The 23,256-nt window shown below is 38.0% G+C and overlaps 1 protein-coding gene across 5 annotated transcripts in view; it reads left to right on the top strand.

Annotated features, from left to right (window-relative positions):
• The window catches only part of LOC131067292 (uncharacterized), a 92,989-nt gene extending 70,049 nt beyond the window's left edge, over nucleotides 1-22,940 (top strand). For all 5 annotated transcript variants that reach the window (XM_058002251.2, XM_058002250.2, XM_058002248.2 and 2 more), the window contains 3 exons: nucleotides 22,098-22,145; nucleotides 22,293-22,387; nucleotides 22,486-22,940. In XM_058002251.2, coding sequence (XP_057858234.2) covers nucleotides 22,098-22,145; nucleotides 22,293-22,387; nucleotides 22,486-22,587 — 245 coding nt within the window. In that variant the 3' untranslated portion in view covers nucleotides 22,588-22,940. The remainder of the gene's footprint in view (nucleotides 1-22,097; nucleotides 22,146-22,292; nucleotides 22,388-22,485) is intronic.
• The last annotated feature ends 316 nt before the right edge of the window (nucleotides 22,941-23,256 follow it).

Genomic DNA, 23,256 nt, shown 5'->3' with positions numbered 1-23,256 from the left:
ATCAACGATTGAGATTTAAATTTGATTCAAATGCAAATGGAGCTGTTTTCTACACTCACGCGAGCAGTAATGGCGGATAGGACGGTGAATCTTAGTTCCAGAAAGAAATTAAAGGCATTTTCTGAGTTATTTTGAGTCACCAAAGCATTCAGAGGAGACTGAAAAGCGATTCCAGAGCCAAAGGAGATTTGAATGATTTCTTGTAGTGCGAAATTAGGGTTTTTTGGTGCGTTTAAAGCAGTAAGTTTGTTTGAGCTTTTCTCATCCGTTTTAAATAAATTAAAGTTGTGAATTGCATGCAAATCGTAGGGAAAGAGTTATAAATTGTTCTAGGGCTAGAGATTAGACAGAAAGAGGTGAGAATTTTCCTGAATTGTTGTTGCAATTAAGTTTTCATGCTAGCCCTAGTCTTTTCCTTCCGGATTCAAAGAATTATACTAGAAACCCTAGTCTAAGAGATGGCACCTCGAAGAAATCATTCGAGACAAACAAAATACTTGAAAAGAAATCTTTATGATGATTTCTTGGATCAATTGAAACTTTTGACTAATGACAGATATCAAGGACAAAGATTGGTGATGGGTAAAACCCTAGGGGAGGGTTTGGTAGATAAGGCTTTTAACATTGCGGATGCCTGGGTGCCTATGTCTAGAGTTGACATGTTCAAATTGTGGTTCGGGCAAAGGAATTTAGCTTCTCCATTGTCTAGTGCATGGCAGTATGACTTAGGCAAATCGGTGGTGCCTAATGTGTTCATGGATGTTGATCTACTTAGAGAAGTTGCAGATAGACATGACCCAATTCTGAGGGTCATAAGAGGCAATGAGGGTGAAAATTTGTTGTCTATCACAAGAGAGGAATTTCAGGAGGTATTTGATTTATATGAGCCCTTTTCTCTCTTGGTACCTATAAATTTGGAGGAGTTGAAGGCAAAATACCAGAGAATGAAATTTTTTATCAGACCTAACCTTCTTCCAGCCCATTTGGCAAAGGTAGGTGAAACAAAATTTTATGTTGGCCCCAGTTTAGTCGAGTCATTTCCAATTGATGCCTTTGCCCCATATTTCAAAGCAACATTTTATTCACTATGTCAATTCTTAGGATTCCATCCTATTACAGTTATGCCTATGGAATTCATGCACATGGCAATTCAGATTCAACATCTTGATTTCATAGTGATTTTTGACTATGCCCAATACCTTGAAGACAAGATTCATGAGGGACTGCAGGACATTGAGAGTGGTGAGTTGGGCAACCATTTCTTCTAGTATTCATTGTTGATGCACATGTTCTTATACAGGAATGCAGATTATTTTGAAGACACCATGAATTTAAGAAGGACAGTTGGTGGTGAAGAAATGCCAATGCAACTTTGGAGTATGGACATGTCTTGGAATAGGCCAGAAGCTAGCTTTGTCAGATTTGACAACTATTTTGCATCTAGATTAAGGGGAAGATTGACAGTGAATCCACCTAGGATTCCAACACAGTTGCATGATTTTTTAAGACCTAAGGAAAGGTTGCCACTTTTGAGAATTGAGCACAATTGGGTGGATGTTATCCCTTACCCTGTCAGTACAATGATTAGAGTGTATGGTTTCCTTGGTGAGCCTCATGTGCTGCCTTTTCATGTGCCTTTTAGATTGGGATTTGCAAAGGTAATTTGGCAAATTGGATATATTCATGACAAAGAATTGAAAGGGAGAGGTAAAGGAACTATTTTCCATGATTACACAGTCATCCCATATTTTGTGATCACTAAGGGATGGTGGATTCATTTTGACAAATTATTTGCACCATATCATATGGGGGTCAACTCAGCAAGACACAGTGACCCTGAAGGTTTCTACATTTTGTTTAGGACTAGAATCAAAGGAGGTCCACTTCCCCATGAGCACAATTTCTCTGAGGATATAATCAGGAATGAATTTGATTTTATGGTTAAGGATGAAAAGAAGGAAAAGTGGGTTGCTTATAGGAAACTATGGAATATTGTTCAATGGATGGATCCAAGTTATGATCCATTAAAGATTTTAGCCCATTCTTTGCCAAAATTGATTTTTTGATGAATAACTTTGAGGAGGTAATGCTTGCCCTAAAAGATAAAAGAGCTAGGCTAGAAGAAATTCATGGCAAGCAAGTTGAGAGAAGAGTTCAACAGGCTCCAACACCACAAGAAGCAACCTTTCTACAACAAATGAGAAGAAGACCACCAGGCCCACCACCTCTGCTACCACATAGAACTGACGGATTAGGAAGAGGATAGACCTGTTTGCTCACCTTCAACCAGTAGGCCCTTTTTCAAGAGGGTAAGGAAGGAAACAGACAGTGAGGAAGAAAGCAGCAGTGAGAGTGATGAAATGTTGAAGAGAAAATGGAAGAAAATAATGAAGAAGGAACCACCCCCTAGAATGCAAGCAAAGCCACTTAAGGGGATTAAGATCATTGATCTTGAGGAACCAAATAGGAGCTCTTCACCACCACATGTGCCCCTTTCACCTCCAAGATAGGCAGAAGAACAAGTTGTTGAACAAATGGAGGAATCACATATAGAAGAACGACAAGAGGAGGATACCATTGTTGTAACATATGCAGATTTGCAGGTTGGTATCCCTCCTATGCCAAGGCCTTTGGAATTAGATTTAACTCCTTTGGATATCTAAGGCGGAGCTTTCAGAGATGCAAGAAAAGAGGCCTGTGATAAATTTATTGAAGATGAGGCTTTTGTACAAAGCCAATCTTTCTTGTAGCTAGTATGGAAGATGAAGATTGGTGAACACAAAAGGAGATATGAAGAAAGGAAAGCTCAAAAGCTAGATAAATCTGATCAGGAGAATCAGGATGAAGTAAAGGGTGAGATGATGGAAGAATTTAGAAGAATCACTGCTGAAGAAGGCATAAGAATCATCAGCCAAGCAGGGGTCCTAATTCTGCCTGAATGGGATATTGCTGATGCAATGGCCTTTGATGCCATCAAAAAATCAAAACAACCACCTTTCAATTCTGAAGAAGAAGCTAGGTTGGCATTAAAAGGATTTGAATTTGTGCAAGATTATGCCACACTAGCCATTTGGTCATTGGAACAAGGGCCTAGAAGACCTGATATTGGTGATATCAACCCTAATTCAAGGGGAAGCCTAATAATTAAGAGAGCTACAAATACTTCAAATGTGGAAGCTTCAATGTCAGCTATGGATGTGGCCCAATTGGCCCATGAGACCGCTAAGAGAAAAGAGATAGAGAAGTAGGAACTTATGAAGAAGTTTGAACACCTTTTTGGTGAATATAACAAGGTGCAACAAAGATGTATTGAGTTGCAGTCTAAGGTTCAATTTCTGGAACAGAAACAATTGGAAGCATCCCCTGCTGCCCCTATAACTACTTCAGCACCTTCAACATCAAGGTCTCCTCCTATTACCCTTGTTGATGCAGCAACTCAATGTTCTTCATTGGAGCCATTTGTTGAAGAACCAACTAGGTCAACTGATCCAACAAAGGCTCAACTGTTGGAGAAGATCACAAAATTGGAGAATAAACTGAAGGAATCAAAGGATCAGTTTGCCTTCGAGCAAAGAGAAATAGTTAGCTCTGTGTTAACTCATTTAAATGAAAAAGTTGACAACAAGTTGAATAGCATTCATTCTTTATATTCTTTTATGTTTAATATTCAAGGTTTTGATTAGGATAAAGAGGTGGCAATACCTCTGTTTACCAAATGGTTACAAAGGGCAAATGAGCTTAGACTAATGTCAATGGTTTCTAAATATCATGCTGAGAGGCCACCTACACTTCAGCCAACCTATTTGTTGGTGAAGTCAATGCAAGAAGCTCAAATCCAACCAGAAAGAATAGAGAGAAAAATAGGAGAGTTGATGAGGAGTTTCAATGAGTTAAATAATACAGTTTTGCCAGGGATTTTGGATGAGAATGGAGTTGTCAAGCCTTTGCAGCTATGGAAGGAAGAGGCAGAGAGAATCATCAACACTCAAGTGGAACTAATTTGTGAGGATTTGGATACTGATTTGTTGGAGAACAGTATGGATAAAATTGTATGCACAACGACATTCTTTGAGTCCTTTGAAAGAGAAGCAAATCAAGTTGCTGTAAAGTATACTCCGTATAGGGCAGAAGTTGACGAGGTCATGAGTTTTAGGTGGCCATCTGATGAAGAATACAACAAATGGAGCAAGAAATATTTGAACGAGGAATAAAGATTGCAAACAGCTAGCTAGCCAACTTATTGATGTGACAGTTTGGTAAACGGTTTTGTCTTCTTGTAGCGATTACCTTTTTGAACACGAGCAACAGTAAGGTGGGCCCGTATTAGGATCTTTTTCAGCAATAACAAGGAAGACAGAGTGCATGAAGTGTTATGATGAAGCAGTTAAAGATATTTGGTGTTGGTTGTGACATTCCTAAAAGGAATATTTTGTAACAAGAATCATGTATGTTCGATCATTTTGATGATAGGTGTCTCCTCTGGCCCGAAGCTTGTTTGCTCCCTTATTTTCTATAAAAGGGAATTCAAGGCCAAGAGACAAGGGTGCCAGTTTGAGCTCTATACCAAGTTTTCTAAAATCAAAGTCATAGGTTCCATTAGCAAGTTTTAGGTGCAAATGAGCAAAGTGTAAAGTCTTTTTTGTAGAGCAAAAATAGAATGAGTCTTATGTCATATTTTGTGCAAGTTTTGAAGGACTGAATTGTATATCCTCTTATGACAGATATAGCATTTGAGTTAATGAAATAGAATCCAAACCTATTTCTCTCCATTGTATAATTCTACTATCTTTTGAATGAAATATAATCAAGGGTTTCTTTCATTCATTGCATTGTTGTGATGTATGTGGTTTGTGTTTATGCTATGATCTAAGGGATCAATTAAATGCTTGAACAAAACTGTAGAGTGGTAGGGCTTGTGCAAAGATTTTGATAAGTAGTTCGGGTTTGGGTCATAGTTGAGATATATTGTAATGCAATATACTCTTAGCTCAACAATGCTATCAGATAAATTCTGTTGTAATTCATCTTACATTTCATGAATTTGACTCCCCAATGGAATAAGGCACTGGTTATAGCTTGTCTTAGTCTTTACAACCAGTTTTGTGCTTTGTTCATCTATATTTTCTATAAATTGTTGATTATCAGAATATATTTTATTTCATGTCTATTATTATATGTTTTCTCTATCTCATGCTCCAATAGATTGAGGATCGCTGAAGAATTTGTCATTCTTGAGCATTCTCCCTCTTTGTTGAGCTCATATATGAGATTATCTGCTTTGTTTTAGTGCAATTTGTGAGTATGGCGCAGAGATTATAAATTCACTAAGGGATCACCCTGCCGGATCTTGCAGAGCCCAAAGTGTAGAAGGATCTATTGAATCCTTGTCAGTTGGTCCAAGTTCTAGAGGATATTGATAGTTAGAGTTGGCTTCTCCATAGATATTTGAAGAATCAACTTGGTTTCTGCCTTTTGCAGTGTAAACCCTTTGGGGAACCAACAGATTGGATTTATCAAGCTTTAGTTGCCCCTTTCTCAATTGATCAAATCCGCTTTCAAAGGTTCATCTGCACTAATATGGTTGGATTGATCAACTATGATCACTGAGTTGTCCTTTAGGTGAATCAGCCTTAAAGACTTGATTCGCACTAATTGATATGCTTGATCAAGTTCGATCCTTTTGTTGCCCCTCATCAAATCGGCTCTTAAGGCTTGGTTTGCACAAAACCAAAGTTTGATGAACACATTACTTATCTCCTCAAGATCTGAATACATTACTTATCTTCTCAAGATCTGATTCCTTCATTGCTAATCAGTATTTCTGCCCTCATTTGTATGAGCAGGTTGGATCTTTTGGTCACTTTGCAGCGACTTATTCAAATCGGTCTTAAGGGCTTCATTGATGTAATCTGAAATGTGCATCCTGTTGTTTCTATTTACTTCTGCTATGTTGAAATCATTCTCTGCCCTTGGAATTTGCCTTAGGCCATGTTCTGATTTGGGTTTGATCTTCAATATCTTAGGCCTGGTTACTTGTTTTCTCAGATCTGAAACCCTTACTCAAAGTTTGATTTACATGCCTTTTCACTTAATTTTCACTTCCTAAGTCTGGTTTTAATCTCGTGTAGGTCTGAACTTACATCTTCCAGGTCTGATTTGATTGCTTTTAGGCCCGAGTTCAGCATTGCAGGTCTGATTTTGTATCTCCTCAAGATCTGATTGCTATGCTTACTTCTGATTCTGAGCATTAATCTCTTCCAGATCTGTTTGACATATTTGGAAACCTGATTTTATATGTTACCTTGGTCTTATCAGATTTCTGCTTCTGATTCACCTTATTTCAAATATGAATTTGCACCTTTGTATTGTTATTTGCTTTTGCTCTTTTATAAGCTGATTTTGAATTTAAATCCTCAATTTTCTTGTCTAAGTGACACGTCTTTTATTTCAAAGGCCAGCTTCCTACTTATTTAGAGCTACACCTTGCCTAATGGTTCAACGTGGATTAAAGGGGCTTATGCATGTGCTGGGGATGGTGAGGTGGATGCTCTCCTTTTTGTTTAAAATGCCTTAAACAACTTTTTCTTTCATTCCAAAGTTTTGGTGGGGCCCAAGCATAAGTGAAGAGTGGTAGGGAAAGTGCCACATGAGGAAGGGAAGAAGAGGATGTTGGGGAAAAGGGAGACATAAGGGATATGGATGATGAACGTAGGAGATACGTGGGGTAAGGTAGATTTAGGATGTGGGAGGCATAAGGGGTAATGAAAGGAGTTAGGATATGTTGGGAGTAAAGTGGAGTGGGAGGTATAAGGAGTAGTGGAAGGGTAAGGGGGTGTAGGTTAGGATGGGATGGAGCTTAGGCTAAGGGAAGGAAGGTGGGTTAGGATAGGATAGGGGTAGGGGTGGTGTGGAAAGGGAGTGTGGGTAATGTAGGAGATGGGATAGGATGGAAGGTAAGCTTATGGAAATAAGGGAGGTAAAGGCCATGAGGTGTTGGTTAGGATAGGTAAGTTTAGGGGTGTGAGGTATAAGTTAGAAAATGTAGGGAATGGAGGGTATGAGGTATTTAGGGAAGGGAAGTTAGGAAATGGAAGGAGATGGGAGTGAAGGGTATAAACTATAAAGTAAAAGGTGTAGGTTAGGAAAATGGGAGTTGGGGAATGAAGGTAGGAGATGAGGATAGGATGGGGTATAAGGGGTAATGAAGTTTAGGATATGTTGTAGGTAATGGAAGGGTAGTGGTAGGTAGGAATTTGAGGGTAGTGGGGTGGGGGTATGAAAGGTAGATGGAGGATAGGAAGGCATGTGGGTTAGAAGATATGGTAAATGGAAGTTGGGAGGTGCAAGGGTTGGAATAAAAGTAGGTAGTGGGGTGAGATGGAAGGAAGGGTGTAGGGATGAAATGTTAGGAAGGTGAGGTGGAGAGGGATGAATGATGGAGAGGTAGTGAAAGGAGACGGGAGGGAAGCGATCAGGCTTGGGCATCCACTGGTAGTGTTGGGAAAGGCAGGTTGGAAGCTTTGGAGCGCAAAGGATGTGTTGAACCACATTTCATCCTAAAGAAAGAGACTTGATCAGCTCTTGAGCAACTACAAATAAAAGGCTAATAGCAAAGACTTGACAACCACCAATGGCTAAGCAAAGACAACTAACCTAGAAAGCTAAAAAGTGGGGGTCCCCATTTGCAATGGGGTGATGTGTGAAAACATCACAACAGTGCCCTCAGAGAATTGTAATCAGTTTACTTGTGTTGATGCATAGTAGCTTCATTCAGATATAAGGGTGACCATTAATATTGATTATACATATATAAGCATGTATGTATGTATGTCAGTCCACTATATACACACATACTCCTTCCTTGTGTTTATAAGAATAATCACTTTGAATACTTTGAAAGCCGTCATCCTTATGTCTGATCGAAACTCTACATTAGTCTGTGTGTGATCAAATTCTATTCTTCTCTTGCCTTGTATCGTGTAATGATCATTAAGGCATCATTGTATATAACAAGATCAAAGTTTACATGATCGTATTCATTAGATCGAACTTATACGTTTGTATTTGATAAATCGAACTTGATAATGTGTTTTGCACAGATTGACGACTTTAATTGGTTAAGAGTTAAGTTAACTAACATAAATAAAGTTCGCATCCCTTGGTATGTAAGGGACACATTATGAGTGGACATGCCTCCACATTGTGGAGACATGTCCCCTCATAACATGTCCCACTAAACATATATATATATATATATATATTCGCCGATTTCAAGAGAGAAGAATATAGAAATCAATAAATGCTCTCTCTCCCTTGATCGACGAATTTCAGACTTGAAGAAAACCCCTGCACTGTCCTTGATACATTATCATTGTTGACATTCATATTTTGGAAGGATTAAATTCTGAATACTCCGAATTGAAAGGGAAATCTGCACATTGAATGAATTGCATCAGTCTGATATAAATTTAATTTCTTAACAACTTGTGAGGCCGGATTAGGATAGTAGATCCTAGGCATTTCTCCCCGTGTTTTTCCCACATTGGGTTTCCATGTAAAATCTTGTGTGTTGTGCTCTTGATGTTGCATCTTTTTCAGTTTTTGCTGTTGCATCTTTCAAATCTTTCATTTTCAGATTAAAGTTTGATAAAATCTTAAGTATTGAGTTTTATCTTGTACTACTAATTCACCCCACCCTCCCTCTCAGTAGTAGTACTGTGTTCTACAAAAACACCATCAACAGAAACCAAGAGGGTTTTTATCATATTTGGATCTCACACACCAAGGGTTTTTGTCCTTGAATGCTAAAATTTGAAAATTGAATTCAATACAATGAAAAATAGATAATTTGCTTTGAGCAACTGCCTTCCGTTTTTTGTGCCCTCAATTTAATTACTACTTTTTCCCTCTTAAGTGTTTTAAAAACACTTGTTAAATAGAGTATTATAGAGGCCTTGTAATGTCTCATTTAGATGGTCGCCATAATAATAATATTCAATTTTCCTTTTTGAAGAGATGATTGGGCCAACTTAAGATACTATTATTAAATGAGTTCCTTTATTTTGCCTCTTAGCCTATGAGATATAAAATAGGCTACAAGTCTTCAATGTATTCCTTCATTTTTGAGAAGCAGGCATGACATTATCCACATCTGGATTATCAATTTGACTACTTTGTTTTGGTCATCTTAAGTGTCTACAAATTCACTTGTGTTCACATGTTTCTCTTTTGATTCTTGTCTCTTGGCATTTGTGGCTCATAGATCTTGAGGCTCTGGGGTTTTAAATCTTATAATGAGGGTGGTTGTTGTTGCCATTCAAATTTATCCTTGTAATGGGCATAAACTGATTTTGAGATGGTTGTAAATTTCAGTACTTCCATAGTATTTTTGTTGGATTTTGAACCTGCTTATGTTTCTAGAAGGATTGGATTGGGTTCTTTCTTCTTCTTGTTTCCTTTCAGGCTTTTTGTGTTAAGATTTTTGGAATTCATTTTCATTATTGCTGCTCTGACCTTGTGTTTGTAGGTGTGTGCAGTCATTTTCTCCATTCACAAGCTCTTCCTCTTTTCTGTTTGCTAGGTTTCATGCAATACAAGTGTTTCCTAGTGGTCTTGACTTCGACATGTCTCTAAGAGAGAGTTGTGCTCATGACCGGTTTGGCATCTAGAAGGGATGTTCTTAGAGTCAAGCAGTTGCAGTCATTAGGAGTTCCATTTCTAGAATGAACCTCTTCAATGACAATGATTGATCTAGGTTGGCATTGATGCATAAGTGAGAATAGCTTAGTATTCCTACGTTTCTCATGAGTTTAGAGGCCACTATGTATTCCTTAATTTCATTGCCAAACTTTTCTAGTGAGGAATTTTACCACAATTCATTGGTAGGGAGACAAAAGAAGACCCAGTACTAAATCATTGAAGTGCTGAACATCTCTCTAGCAGACTTCATCTTGGAGATAGATGACACAATATGGTCTTTGACGGAATCAATGATCAACCTTCGAGCTTGAAAGTCCTCCTTCCATTCTTCCTTTTCTTTTTCATCAGTAGGTTCTTCAGCATCCTTGCTAACGTATTCAGCAAGATCATTCAAGGCCATCATCATACGAACCTTCCAAGAGGTGTAATTCGTAGAACCTTCCAACCTGTCTTCAACCATAAGAGAAGAAGCCATGTAGTCTAAGCTTTGAACAGTAAGTTAGACTGAAAGACAATTAAAGATTGACAAATCTGATCACAACTATTTACGAACCAAGCTCTGCTTAGTGATCAGAATTAATTAAACTCAGAAAGTAAATGAAACGAACATACACATAGCACAAAGGACACCAAAAATACCCTGGGAAAACCTCCCTCCTGGAGGAAAAACCCAGCATCAAAGATCCAGATCAACCTTTCTATTCATGAGCAAATTACAAGCATTATTTAGATCAGATTACTTATCTGATTTAGTCATCCAACTAGGGCAAAATTCATCCAAGACAAATTGTTGTAGTACAGGTCCAAATTCGATGATTGTGTTATCCGAGTTTCAGTCTTGTAAGGAATAGAGATCACTATCTCAAATGACTGGAAGTCGCTCAACACAATGATTATAAGTTCTCCAAGCTTTCGCTGTGCTAGAAGACCACTTCGCTCAGCTAGAAGACCAGATGACAAATTCGCTATAGGAAGTCGCTGAAATGCTTGAAGAAGAATTCGCTTGAGAAAGGATTTTTGCTTGTAATTGATATGTTTGAGATCTAGGACGAATCTTGTTTATATACAAGATTCATCCTTATAATTTCTTCAAGTTGGCTACTTATTTTAAATTACATTTTTACAATTTAGCTTTTTAGTGCTCAATTTAGAGCCTACCTTAATTTTACAAGTTACAATATTGTCCAATTTGGGCCCTATTGTGAAGTTTCCACGCATCACCCCATTGCAAATGGGGACCCCCTACTTTTTAGGCCCTTCCGGTCTTTTGGCTTTGTTTTTTGGGTCTTTTCGCAGCAGTCTTGTCAATCTCTCTGCTTTGCAAGTGTTTGGGGGTCATATTGATTAAGTTTGCTTTTCGTTTGAGCAAATTTGGTGAAGTCTAGGGCCTGTTTTGTCTTTTTTAGGGTTTCTACCTTTAGTCCTAGATTTTAGGGGTTTCTGTTAGGGTTTTGAAGGAAATAAACATACAACTGGAATCAGGACCCTTCAAGGAACCTCCCAGTAAAATTTGAGCCAAAACAAAGCAACTTTCTATTTTTAGAAAGTTCCTATTTTTTAGGGATTTTGCTGAGTCCCGAAATGTCGTCATTTTGCCAAAAATCAAACTTACTATTTTTAGTAAGTTTCTATTTGTAGTAAGTCATTCATGTGTCCTGTCTAGGGATCTAACGCTGACGTTCTAAAGGTTTCTATATTTGGAAAGTTTGTTCTAACCGGACCATTCGGGCAAGGTGATGAAGATCAAGCATTCGTAACTACTTCTAATTCCGGAAAGTCAGAAAGTAGACAGGGGGAATCAGAAAATGGTTAAGTGCTGGAAGCCCATTCCTAAAGTGGAAAGCCTGAGAAATTTGTCTCTGTCTGGGAAATCACCCCCCAAATTCATATATGGTGCCCTAATCCGAAAGAAGCTAAAAAATCCATCCAAGTCCACGAAGACACTTCTAAATCACAAGGAGTTCAAAATGTTCTAAGATTGAATGATGAATTTCCATGCCAGGGAGAAATCCACACATGAACTCGGAACAAGGCGCCAAATCCAATTAAGTCCGGAATTCATAAAATAATGAAGAATCCTCCATCATATGAGTTTAGAGCTCAGATGTGCAGATGGGCGCTAAATCTAGGTGCACTTGGAAAGTTTGAAAAACGAGTGAATCCTTCCACAGGGTGAAATGGCGCCATGAAATGGAGTTGGGCGCTAAAGTTCATTTGCCTTGGAATTCACAAAAGAATCAAATTCCTCCTCTGAGGCAAATTTGCGCCCTAGACCAAGGATGGGCACTAGAATGGAAGAGTCATGGAAGGAGAAAAAACTGTTGAATTCCTTCCTTAGGGTGAAATAGTGCCCAAGAGAGGGAATGAGCGCCAAATTCACATGATCTGGAATTCATAGTGAATTAAGGAATTTCCTGCCTAAGTCAAAATTGCGCCTAAGCACTAAGGAGGGCGCCAGATTGGGGGATGCAAGAAATCCATGGAAATGTTAAAATTCCCCACCAAGTGCAAAATGCCGCCTAGGAACAAGGGAGGGCGCCAAAGTGGTATGCTCATGGACAATGGACAAAATGATGAAATCCTCCTCCATGGTGAAATTCCGCCCTACTCCTCAGGTCAGGAGGGCGCTAAAACACCCAAGGCATGGAATGCGCAGAGAAGTTAATGAATCCTTGAGCAAGTCAAAATACCGCGTGGGAGTGAAGAAAGGCGCCAAATTGAGGAATGCTTGGAAGGAAGGAAAAATGTTGAATTCCTCCTCCATGGTGAAAATCTGCCTAACACTCAGGGAGGGCGCTAGAGAGGGATAATGAAGGAAAATCCTCTAAATCATGAATTCCTCCCCATGAAGAAATTCCGCGACGAGACAAGGAAGGGCGCCAAAAAGAGATGTGCATGGAGAGATGGAAAAAGGAGTGAATTCCATGCCAAAGATGAAATAACACCCTAGATTGGAGGAAGGCACTAAAATCAAGATGCCTTGGAAATGGAGAAAATGTTGAAATTCCATGACAAATGCAAGATTGCGCCTAGCAAAGATGAAGGCGCTAAAGATGGGGTCCCGTGGAAAACTCATGAATTCCTTCGCAATTGAGAATTGCACTCTGGCCAAAGAAAGAATGTTGAAATGACTAAGTCAAGGAGAATCAGGGAAGTGATGAATTTCACCATGAAGAGTGAATTCCATGCTCAGGATTGAAAACTCAAAAAAATTGGCTAAGACATGAAGAATTTCCTTCCTCAGGGGTAAGGAACAAATTTCTTTCCAAAGGAGAATTCCTTCACAGCATAAATTCCATGTCGGGATGAATTGAAGGTAAAAAAACAATTTCTAAGGCAAGGAATAAATCAAGGATGAATCGAACAAGAAATTTTCCCCCGGGAAATTTCTTGAAAAATCCATTTTCGAGCATAAAAAATCATACAAGTTTCAAAATGATGATAAATTTGGAGTCGTGAGGGAATTTCCTCTCTCTTGGACCATGGAACCCTAATTTGAAAATTTTCCTAAAAAATAGGAAATGTGCAGAATTGATGAAAGATCTTCTCCAAGGCAAGGAAAATTCAAAATCTTAGGAAAATTCTTCCCATATAAAATTCTTTCTCTCCAAGGGTTTCTCGCTAAGTGATGGTCCGGTCAATGCATGTTGAATGCATGAGGAATCTTCTTGCATGTAGCCGTCTTATTAATGATTCTATGACAGATTCTCCGTGCATGATGGGCATTTATTTATTCCATTTTGGGCTCATGGAATAATTGTATATGGGCTTTATGGGGTATTTATTGCTGATTCCCACCTTGTTGCATCTTGAGTGGGAATCTTCTAGGGTGAAACCCTAATTAGGGTTGGCACGGTCTGAGGCCTATATAAAGGGGTGACCCCCCTTATTTGTAAGGGAGGGAGATTTGTATGAAATTGTTGCGATAAGTTTTTGAAATAATAACAGTGAAACATTGTTCTCTGATGGTGTCCACTTAAGTTATTTTTCAAAACTTGCTCGGTTTCACCTTCCTCACTTAGAGTAGAATTTTATTTTCTCAGTTGTTAGATAAAGTGCTTTGATTTCAATGGAGAATGTAATGGTGTTTGTTGAATTTCCATGGTTCATACTTTTTGCATCTTGCTGATTGTAAGTTGCAGTGTAAAGTTAGCCCGAGCCACCAAATTTGTGCTAAGTTCGATTGTGAATGGTCGTTTGGATTGCACCGTGTTGGGTATTCAAATGCACCTTCTCAATATGAAAATCCTTCATCATCCTCAGAAGATTGCACCGGTTCTTGCGGAGTTGTAGTTTATCTTGGTGAAGCAAAGCTTGGTTTGTTTGGAATTTATGCACCAAAGCATTAGTTGTTGATATCACTGCCCTTAGGAGTAGATTTAGATCCTTCTAACCCTTTACCCCTTTATTTTCAGTTCATTTCAGTCGTTCAAAGCAAAAGCACCACCAAATTGCTTTATCTGATGATGAAGTTCCACACCATGTCAAAGAAGTGAAAGAATGATGCAAACGTAAGGCCCCTCGGATTACCAACAATCACATCAGCCAACTAAGTCACGCCCGTAGCATAAAGGAACCTTGGAGTCGATTGTTTGAACTTCTTGCAATCTTAGCATGCAATCGCACTTTGATCAAGAGAGAGTGAAGTGACCGTTAGGCAACTTTATTCTGTGTTCGATGTAGTCATAAAAAACACGTCAACAATCCCAGCCCAATAACACATGTAATCGCTCAAGTTATTACAATATGTATTTAAATTTTAATTGCCACTAGGCAACATTAGAATTTAATCAAGTATAATCCGAACTGGCTATTTATTTTCAATAGTGTGCAGTCATTTTCTCCATTCACAAGCTCTTCCTCTTTTCTGTTTGCTAGGTTTCATGCAATACAAGTGTTTCCTAGTGGTCTTGAGTTCGACATGTTTGTGAGAGAGAGTTTTGCTTGTGACAGGTTTGGCATCTAGAAGGGATGTTCTCAGAGTCAAGCAGTTGTAGTCATTAGGAGTTCCATTTCTAGAATGAACCTCTTCAATGACAATGATTGATCTAGGTTGGCATTGATGCATAAGTGAGAATAGCTTAGTATTCCTACGTTTCTCATGAGTTTAGAGGCCACTATGTATTCCTTAATTTCATTGCCAAACTTTTTTAGTGAGGAATCCTACCACAATTCATTGGCAGGGAGACGAAAGCACACCCAGTACTAAATCATTCTTGGAAGATCTTTTAATGGGTTGACAGCTAGCGGCTATTGTTTCATGAAAATGACATTCTTTCATAAATTAGGGGTCTCCTTGAAAAATGAGTTATGTTGTGACCACATCATACATCGCCCCATCAAGATGGGGACCCCCTTCTTTTTAGGTTTTGCCCTCTCTAGGAGTAGTCTCTCTTTCTCTCTATGCTCTTTTCTAGTGAGTGGAGTAGAATAGATTCTCAAGCATCAGGATTCAAAGATTGAGCAAGTCAAGCAAAGTTAGGTGAAAGCGTCAAGTCAAGAGTTAGTCATGAGGCCGCCTACCTTGCCCCAATTTGAGAATCAAGCATCCGTCAAAACCGTCACGGGACTCAAATTCACTTAAATGCCTTGACCCTTACCTTGCTCACATCCTAGAGCGAGATTTTGTTTTAGGTCTTGTCCTTTCGAAGGTCACAGAGCGAATTTCCAATATAGGTGTTCTTAGGGGGCCGAATTGATGATGCTTTCACATGAAGGGTTGAAAAACTCAAGATGAGGTAAAAGGAAGTGGTGAGTTTCATGTCCTTGTAAAAGTCATAAGGCGAGCTGCCAAATCTTGTCATTTAGGCCCTGTCCTTGGAAAGGAGGGTGAGCGAAATTTTACCTATCTTGACCTTGTCCTTGGAAGGGACGGTGAGCGAATTGCACTTTAAGTCTCGTCCTTACCAAGGGCATAGAGCGAAATTCCATCAAGGACATTGAGCGAGCTTCTTCACTTAATCATGTATCTTGCATCAACTTAGACCTTGTTCTTGGATAGAGCATGAAGTGAATTTTGACATAGGGCCTGTCCTTAGAAGGGTCATAGAGCGAAATTAACACTATAGGTCCTGTCCCTGCCAAGGACACAGAGCGAAATTTTTTTATAGAACCTATCCTTCCAAAGGACATGGAGTGAAACATTTATCTTGACCTTGACCGCCCAATAGACATGAAGCAAATTGATGAGAGCGTACCTTGCAAAGGTCAGCCAACGAATTTTGATATAGGTCTTGTCCTTACCAAGGACAAAGAGCGAAAAATTTCATTTATGTCTTGTCCTTCCAAATGACAAAGGGCAAAATTTTGACTTGAGTCTTGTACTCTCAAAGGACGATGAACGAGCTTCATTATAGGTCCTGTCCCTGGGAAGGACAAAGAGCGAATTTGTGATATAAGTCCTGTCCCTAGCAAGGACATAAAGCAAAGTCACTACATCAAGCAAATTACACGTACCTTGCATGAGACATAGAGCGAAATTTAATAAGGCAAGCATTTGAGCGCCAAAACTAATTCAAAAATCCGAATTGATGGAATGGAGAGCATGATTTACCAAGCCGGCCAGCATCAAGAAGGATAATTTATATTCTGTTTACACTAGATCAAGTCGGCCTTGCATCCCGAAAGACATGTCTCTACCCTAGGCTGCATATATACGGGAGCTCATTAGATCATTTCAACATCAACCCAAAACATTATTTCTCCATCAGTGAATTTTGTTAGCAGGTTGAGCAAACTTTTCCAGCAGTCAGCGAATTTCAAATTCAAGGAAGAAGAATTCAATCGTTAGCAAGGCGAGTTTATTAAAGAAGCAGCAACAGCAAAGGCGAATTCTAGCAGATTGGAAGGCAAAATTCATCATTTGAGCAGTAAAAGACTAAGGAGACAGCGAATGCTTGAGCATTAGCAGTCACACCATTAATCAGATTTTGAGGTTAAAGTTCTCAAATCTGAGGTGAAGTATAGCATTTTGCTTGATAGAAAAGTCATCTTAGGTCTGATTATAGTTAAATTTTGATTGAATTGCATTGAATCAGATCTACATTAACCACAAAATCAATCTTGTTCAGTCATTAAGCTCATATTCATTAAGAAGATTGATTTGAAATTTTCATTTCACCTACCTTTCACCACGAGTCTAACTTAAGCATCTCTTATAGGTAAACAATGGCAGCGCCTAAGACAAGTGGATCGTTCTCAAGGCAGGCCCTCATCAAAGAAGATCAGAAGAGTGATGACTTGGAGACCAAGATTACGTCCCGGTGGAGCAACATTGGAGATACAAATCTTGGGAATTTCAATGTGAAGAAGTTTCGTGAGGCACCATACATTGGCAAACCATCACCCATAGCCAAGAGGATAATAGAGAGCGGCATCATCAAGGCAGCCGACTTTTCCCCTGTAGTTAGATGTCATGAACTGATGATCGAATGTGCCAAGCACTATGATTCACACTCAAGGACAATTGTGGCCGAGGTTGGAACTGTTCTTGGCTACCTATCAGAAAGAGCCATGAGTGAAGCTTTCCATCTACCAGAACAGAGGGATATGATTTATAGAAGCCTAGAAGGAGCCAAATCAATTTATGAAGATCATCCTAATGCATGCCTATCGATCATCAACAGGGATTGGTTGCAAAAGAGTAGACCTCACCTGAACAAGATACCTAATGGGCCACATCAAATTGACTTTCAAGAAGAGTTTAGGGACTTAATCACCTTGCTTGGCCGAGTTGTAGGTGCTCCTCAAGCCTTTTGTTTTGACAAATGGATGTTCTTTTTCATTCAAATAATTATTCAAGGAAAAGGAATGATTAATTGGGGAAGAATCATTAGTAATTGCCTAGATGTACAATTGAGAAGATTGATTCCTACCAAGTCATTCCACATGAGCTCATATATCATATATTCTCTAGCAAGGAGCTATGAATATGCAGGGCTACCACATAGAGGTAGAGTTGGAAGAGGACCAGGAGAGATAAGGGTTTGTGATTCTTATGAAATAGTGCACCACCCACCTAAACAACACTAAAGATTGGTCAATGATACTTTCACGATGCACATCACCAGGACTCTACAAGGTGGGATCCATCAAAGATTGTCTCGGGAGGCACAAGAACTTGTCAAACAATATGGTGCATGGTTTATTCAATTTCCCAAATTCACATATATAAGGATCCAAGGATGTCCTACTCCTCCCTATATGTTGCCATGTTATCCCATAGACAGGATGGTACTTCTCGAAGTGGCAAGACAATTGTTAGCATGTACCAGATCCTTGAGGTACAAACATGGAGCTGTCATCACTAATTCCATTTCACTTGGGAATTCAATAGAAGTTTTCCCTTCCCTTCAAATAGCTGAAAGTGTCAAGCTAGAGTTATCTCTCTATTTGTTTACATCATTTGCTTCTAGAGATAACTTTGATCCCTATGGCAATGTAGAAGAAATGGCTGGAAGGAAGCATAGGCATGTGTTTCAAGTAGAAGATTTTTGGATGAATGCATAGGATGACTTCGAGATAAAGAAGAAGATGCACTCCCGGTTGCCTCTTGATCTCATTAGGAAATGCAAAATCTATGAAGTGGTCAATCAAGTGCATGATAGTCGCCGATATATCCAATCTACCTATGAGAAGGAAGATAAAGAAATAAAGATTGATTGGAACGAAAAGGAAGTCACAGATTTGAGATAATTAATGAATCAAGTTTTAACTTGCACAAGAAGATGGGTAGATATTCAACATCAGAAATCGAAGGAGCTAGATGTGACAATGACATTCAATTTGGAAACAAGGACATAAGAAGAAGAAAGGGCAATTGTCAATGAAAACACTTCTCACTCTAAAGGATCAAAAAGGAAGAATGAGCAAGGAAAGAAGGAGACTTCCAAGAAGAAACAAAAGACAAATTCTGATCAGCCTCCTAGTGCTTCTTCTAGACATGAGAAGGAAAATCAAGGCAAAGATCAAAGAATAGATGAAGGCATGGTCCACGAAGTAGATGAATCAATGGAGTCTACAATACAAAATGACAAGAATGATAGGCAAGACCAAGGGAAAATGCCACAAGAATCATCAAATCCAGCCCTTCATATCCAGATTTGTGATGATGAGGAACAAGGAGATAATAATGAAGCAACTTCCCCTCCCAGGAATGAACTATTGTTCCAAGAAGTGCAAGTACGAGAAGGAAGATCCTCTATCCCCAAATGGCTTAAAGAGAAGCTTACTAAACAAGTAATAAAGGAAGAAGATGAACAAGCATTTGATTTAGAAAGTCTTCTAAACGGACCTCAAGAAGTCACTGAGAGAAGGAAAGATCCAAAGATGTCTAAAATAATAAGAGATGATGCAGGTTCTAGAAAGATACAGATTGCCACTCTAACGGTAGATAAATATGAAGATGAGATTATGGCAGAAGAATATGATTTGGAGACATTTGACTTAGGTCCACTCACTTTTGAGCAAGCCATGGAAGAAGCAACACTCAGTAAAGGCAGTCAATGAGAAGCGAAAGGCCGAAATAGAGAAGAACAAAAGGTTAGAAAAGGTGGTGAATGCATGGAGGAACTATGTTCAACAATTTTCCTTTTTTATGGGGAAATTATGTCACTCAAAGCCTATTTTGCGTGATAATTGTTGTGGCTTAGTTTCTTTGTCTTGGACTTGGGGGCATTGGAGACTTTAAGGAGGGCATGGTGTCCTCACTAGGCTATATTTTTTTCATGTTGAAAGAAGGAAATTTACAAAGAATAGAAGCTACTAGGCTATTAGGTATTGAAAATCAACTAAAAGTAATTTTGGTGAAGAGTGGACGGGAGGTAATGGTTTGGCTGGTACTGATGAAAGGAATTTTCAATTTTCTATCATGTAAGACAAATCCATGTATTACGAACATAACAGAATAGCTACCTCTTCACTAAATATTTAGTTGAATCAACCTGCAAAATATTTACACCACAAGAAAACCACACATATCAAGAAATACAACTACTCTGTCACCAATTTGATCCATACATAGAATATCTATTCTATAGCTAATTCAGAAAAAACCTAAAATGTATGAGAATATGATTTAGTTGATTGTTCTTGTTGTCTTAGCATTTTTCATGTGAATATGCTATTTTCCTAGAATTGATCATAGGCAGTTGTTTACATAAAATAAAACAAGAAATAACTGAAACATGCTGACTGTGAAATTTGATGAGCATACCTTGGAGAAACCCAATATACAATATTTCAAGAAATATGACTACTCTGCCACCAATTTGATCTATTCATAGAAAAGATATTCTGTAGCTAATCCAGAAAAGCTAATTTTAATGTATGAGAATTTGATTTAGTTGATTATTGTTGTTGTCTTAGCATTTATCATGAGAATATGCTATTGTCCTAGAATTGATCATAGGCAGTTGTTCTTCTAAAATAATACAAGAAAGAACTGAAGCATGCTGACAGTGAAAGATCGAGAGAAGATCATACCCTGGAGAAACCCAATGTATGATATTTTTAGAAGAGTAAGGTTATGCCTTCTCCTTCAACATTTCTTGCAACATTGCAAGCCAGTTTACCTTCTTTCTGGTCCAACAATATTTTCCTAGCTTTCCCTGGTTTGTGTCTTGTTTCTATGCACTCTCCAATACTCTACTTGCATATTACAACTCCAAAACATTCAGTCAAGAAAAATTACATGACCCCCAAGGGGTTTACACACACAAACTAAGTGAATGGACTGAATGGAAATGCCAAATGGTATCAACCTTTGAAAGGATGCAACCTCAAGATTTTAAGCTTCCTTGGATCCATAAATGTCTGCCATTCTAACTTTTTTTTTTCTGAAGGTTCAGCGATGCATGATTAATATAGTTGTTATTTTTTATACTGTATTGCTACATTTCAAGCCTAACCAATTGTCAACTTTTTTCATCTGCTTATTCCCTTAATTTCCTCATATTGCCTTAGAACTTCATGCATTTGCTTTATTCAATACTTGCACTAATCTACATGTTCAATAATTTTTCATAATATAATATTGGGAGTGTCTCAATCTTCCTTAATCATTTTGATTAGAAGCGAGATTAGCATTGTAATTGAACTGAATTTAACTTACATTCAGATCACAACACTTAAATTGACTATGAAACTTAATGTCATATTCAACCTGAATTTTCCAATTCTTTCTTGTCCATTCATCAGACCATTTGCTGAAAATTTCATGTCAAGGAAATAATAGAGCAACCCCTAGTACACACCCTGCAAATATTGTTTTCTAACTACTTCATCTCTATTTCAAGAACTGGGCTATAATCCTTTGTCTCAAGGAAAACACCCTGAATTTTCTGTATTGGCACCTTCAGCATTTCTGCTGATTGTATATCAGTTGAAATATGCTTCTGGGAGATGCCTGATCTCCTTGAAGTCCCTGTTGTCACCATGTTTCCGAATTTCCCCCTGCATTGCTATATTAATCATACATGTATTTTAGCAGAAATAAATCTTGAATTCATTTCTGAATTTTGGAGGACTCGAGTCTATTTTTTGAAGCAGAAGTCTCTTGCCTTAGGGTTCACTGAGGGGAGAGATTTGTTGAAGCAGCAATTTGATGAACCAAAGAATTTCAAAGCTAGGAGTAAATTTATGAGGTACCAATGTGCTGTATACAAACACCAACTTAGAAATAATAAAATTAACTCAATCTAGATATGAAGCCTAACACTAGCAGGAAATGTTAAGTGCCTGAAAGTAAATATAAGGTAGGAAGGAAAATTTAGAAGGAAAAACAGTTTGATCCATGTTCTTCTAAAGAGAATATTCCCTCTGATGAGGGTTTTGAGGGATAGAAGGATCTTGACATGGAGATTGTGTCTCCTTAAAAAATGGTTGGACAACAATAGATAACAGTAAAGAAAAATCAAAGAAAAATGCCTCTTCTCAAAAGATTTTAAGATCTGGTATAAAATAGGTAAAAATATGTAGTGTTGCTTGGATTGTTTTTTCAAGGGTGGAGGCCTCATTAGATCCCCCAAGTAATTAATCTAGAAATGATAATAAAACTGTAAAACCATTTTACAGTGTGACAAGGAGTTCCCCAAGGAGGTTGTCCGTGTTGTATACTATTTGTTATGCCATATTCTCCTTTCTCGATTGATGCAAATTTCTTTTTCCTTTTTGCTACATCAATATAGATTCCAAAAAGAAGAAAGTTATGGAGGGTTAGGAAATCCAAGTCTAATCCTTTGGTGCCTCATTAAGCATCTTGAAATGCTAAATTTTATGTTAACACAATGTAGTTTAATGCATATTTGACAGTGTAGTCAATTTGACCCGACAAGACTAAAATTGATTTATTTATGAATCCTTTCTTACATGCCACTGAAGCAACATTTTTTCATTTCCAGTTAAACCAAAGACTCTAGCTGGGATAAACTTTTTGAAGATCCTTGCAGGTACGTATGAAAGCATTTGGAGACTTACATCATGAATTATTGGCCAGAGAAATATCTTGAAACAGATTGAGCTGAATGGTATCTGTGGCTGTTCAACTTATGGATATCTTCACTTTTATAACTTCTTCTAGATATGATGTTTTGCAGAAGAGGAGATGGCTTTTGATTTACTTTATTGTGTAGCATTCGAGATGATTGATGCTCAATGGCTTGCTATGTGTGCTTCATACATGGAATTTAATGTACAGTTTCTCTTCTCTTTTCTTGTATAATTGGCATGCATTTTAAAAGTTAGATGATCAGTACATGACTTTCTGGATTTGGATACCTTTTACTGCAGGAGGTTCTGAAAGCTGCACGGAGACAACTAGAACGAGAACTCTCTTTAGATGATATTAATCAAATTCAAGATCTGCCAGCATACAATCTCTTGTATCAGTAGCACATTCCATTTTTTTTTTGTCAATGATATATAAGAAACTTGTTAGAATAGAGTAATGACTTCACTTATGTTTGTGGATGTTTTGCTCACCATCTTGTATTTAGATTTAAATTCAACCTAGTCCAAGATGATTAGGATTACTTCTTACCTCAATGTTTCTGTCAGAACCTTATATAGGTTTAGGGCATGTATATCATGTGATTGATTTCATAAAATGTAGAACTTACCATATTTGTTATCTGTTTCTATCATGTAATATTTAATGATTGTACATAAATTCTTCTCCTTTTTAAGGAGGATAGTCTGACATTCTAGTCTTGTTCCGATTGCAAATTCTTTCTATTTTGAATTCACTGAACTGTACTTGTAGGAAGATGCTTCTGATTTCTCTCTTGTTTTTCAGTATGATAGAAAAAACTTCTTGGCACTACGTGTCATGTTATGACCAAATTACAATAGTTGATCTTTTTCTGTCAAATTCTCGGATATAAAATTGTTGAATTTTAGGACACCTAATAATCTTAATTTTCTCAGAACAATCTTGAAAACTGACAATTTCTGTGCGTTTACTCATAAGATGGTATAGCAGCAGAGATAGAACACTGAGTGGAAACAGATGAAAAATTATTTAGTTTTTATTTTTAAATTTCCTAAACAATTTGCCACATT

The sequence above is a fragment of the Cryptomeria japonica genome, chromosome 7, assembly GCF_030272615.1.
Source record: "Cryptomeria japonica chromosome 7, Sugi_1.0, whole genome shotgun sequence".
NCBI classification, from domain to species: domain Eukaryota; kingdom Viridiplantae; phylum Streptophyta; class Pinopsida; order Cupressales; family Cupressaceae; genus Cryptomeria; species Cryptomeria japonica.
Note: the sequence above shows the minus strand (reverse complement) of the source record. Positions and strands in the feature narration are given on the sequence as shown.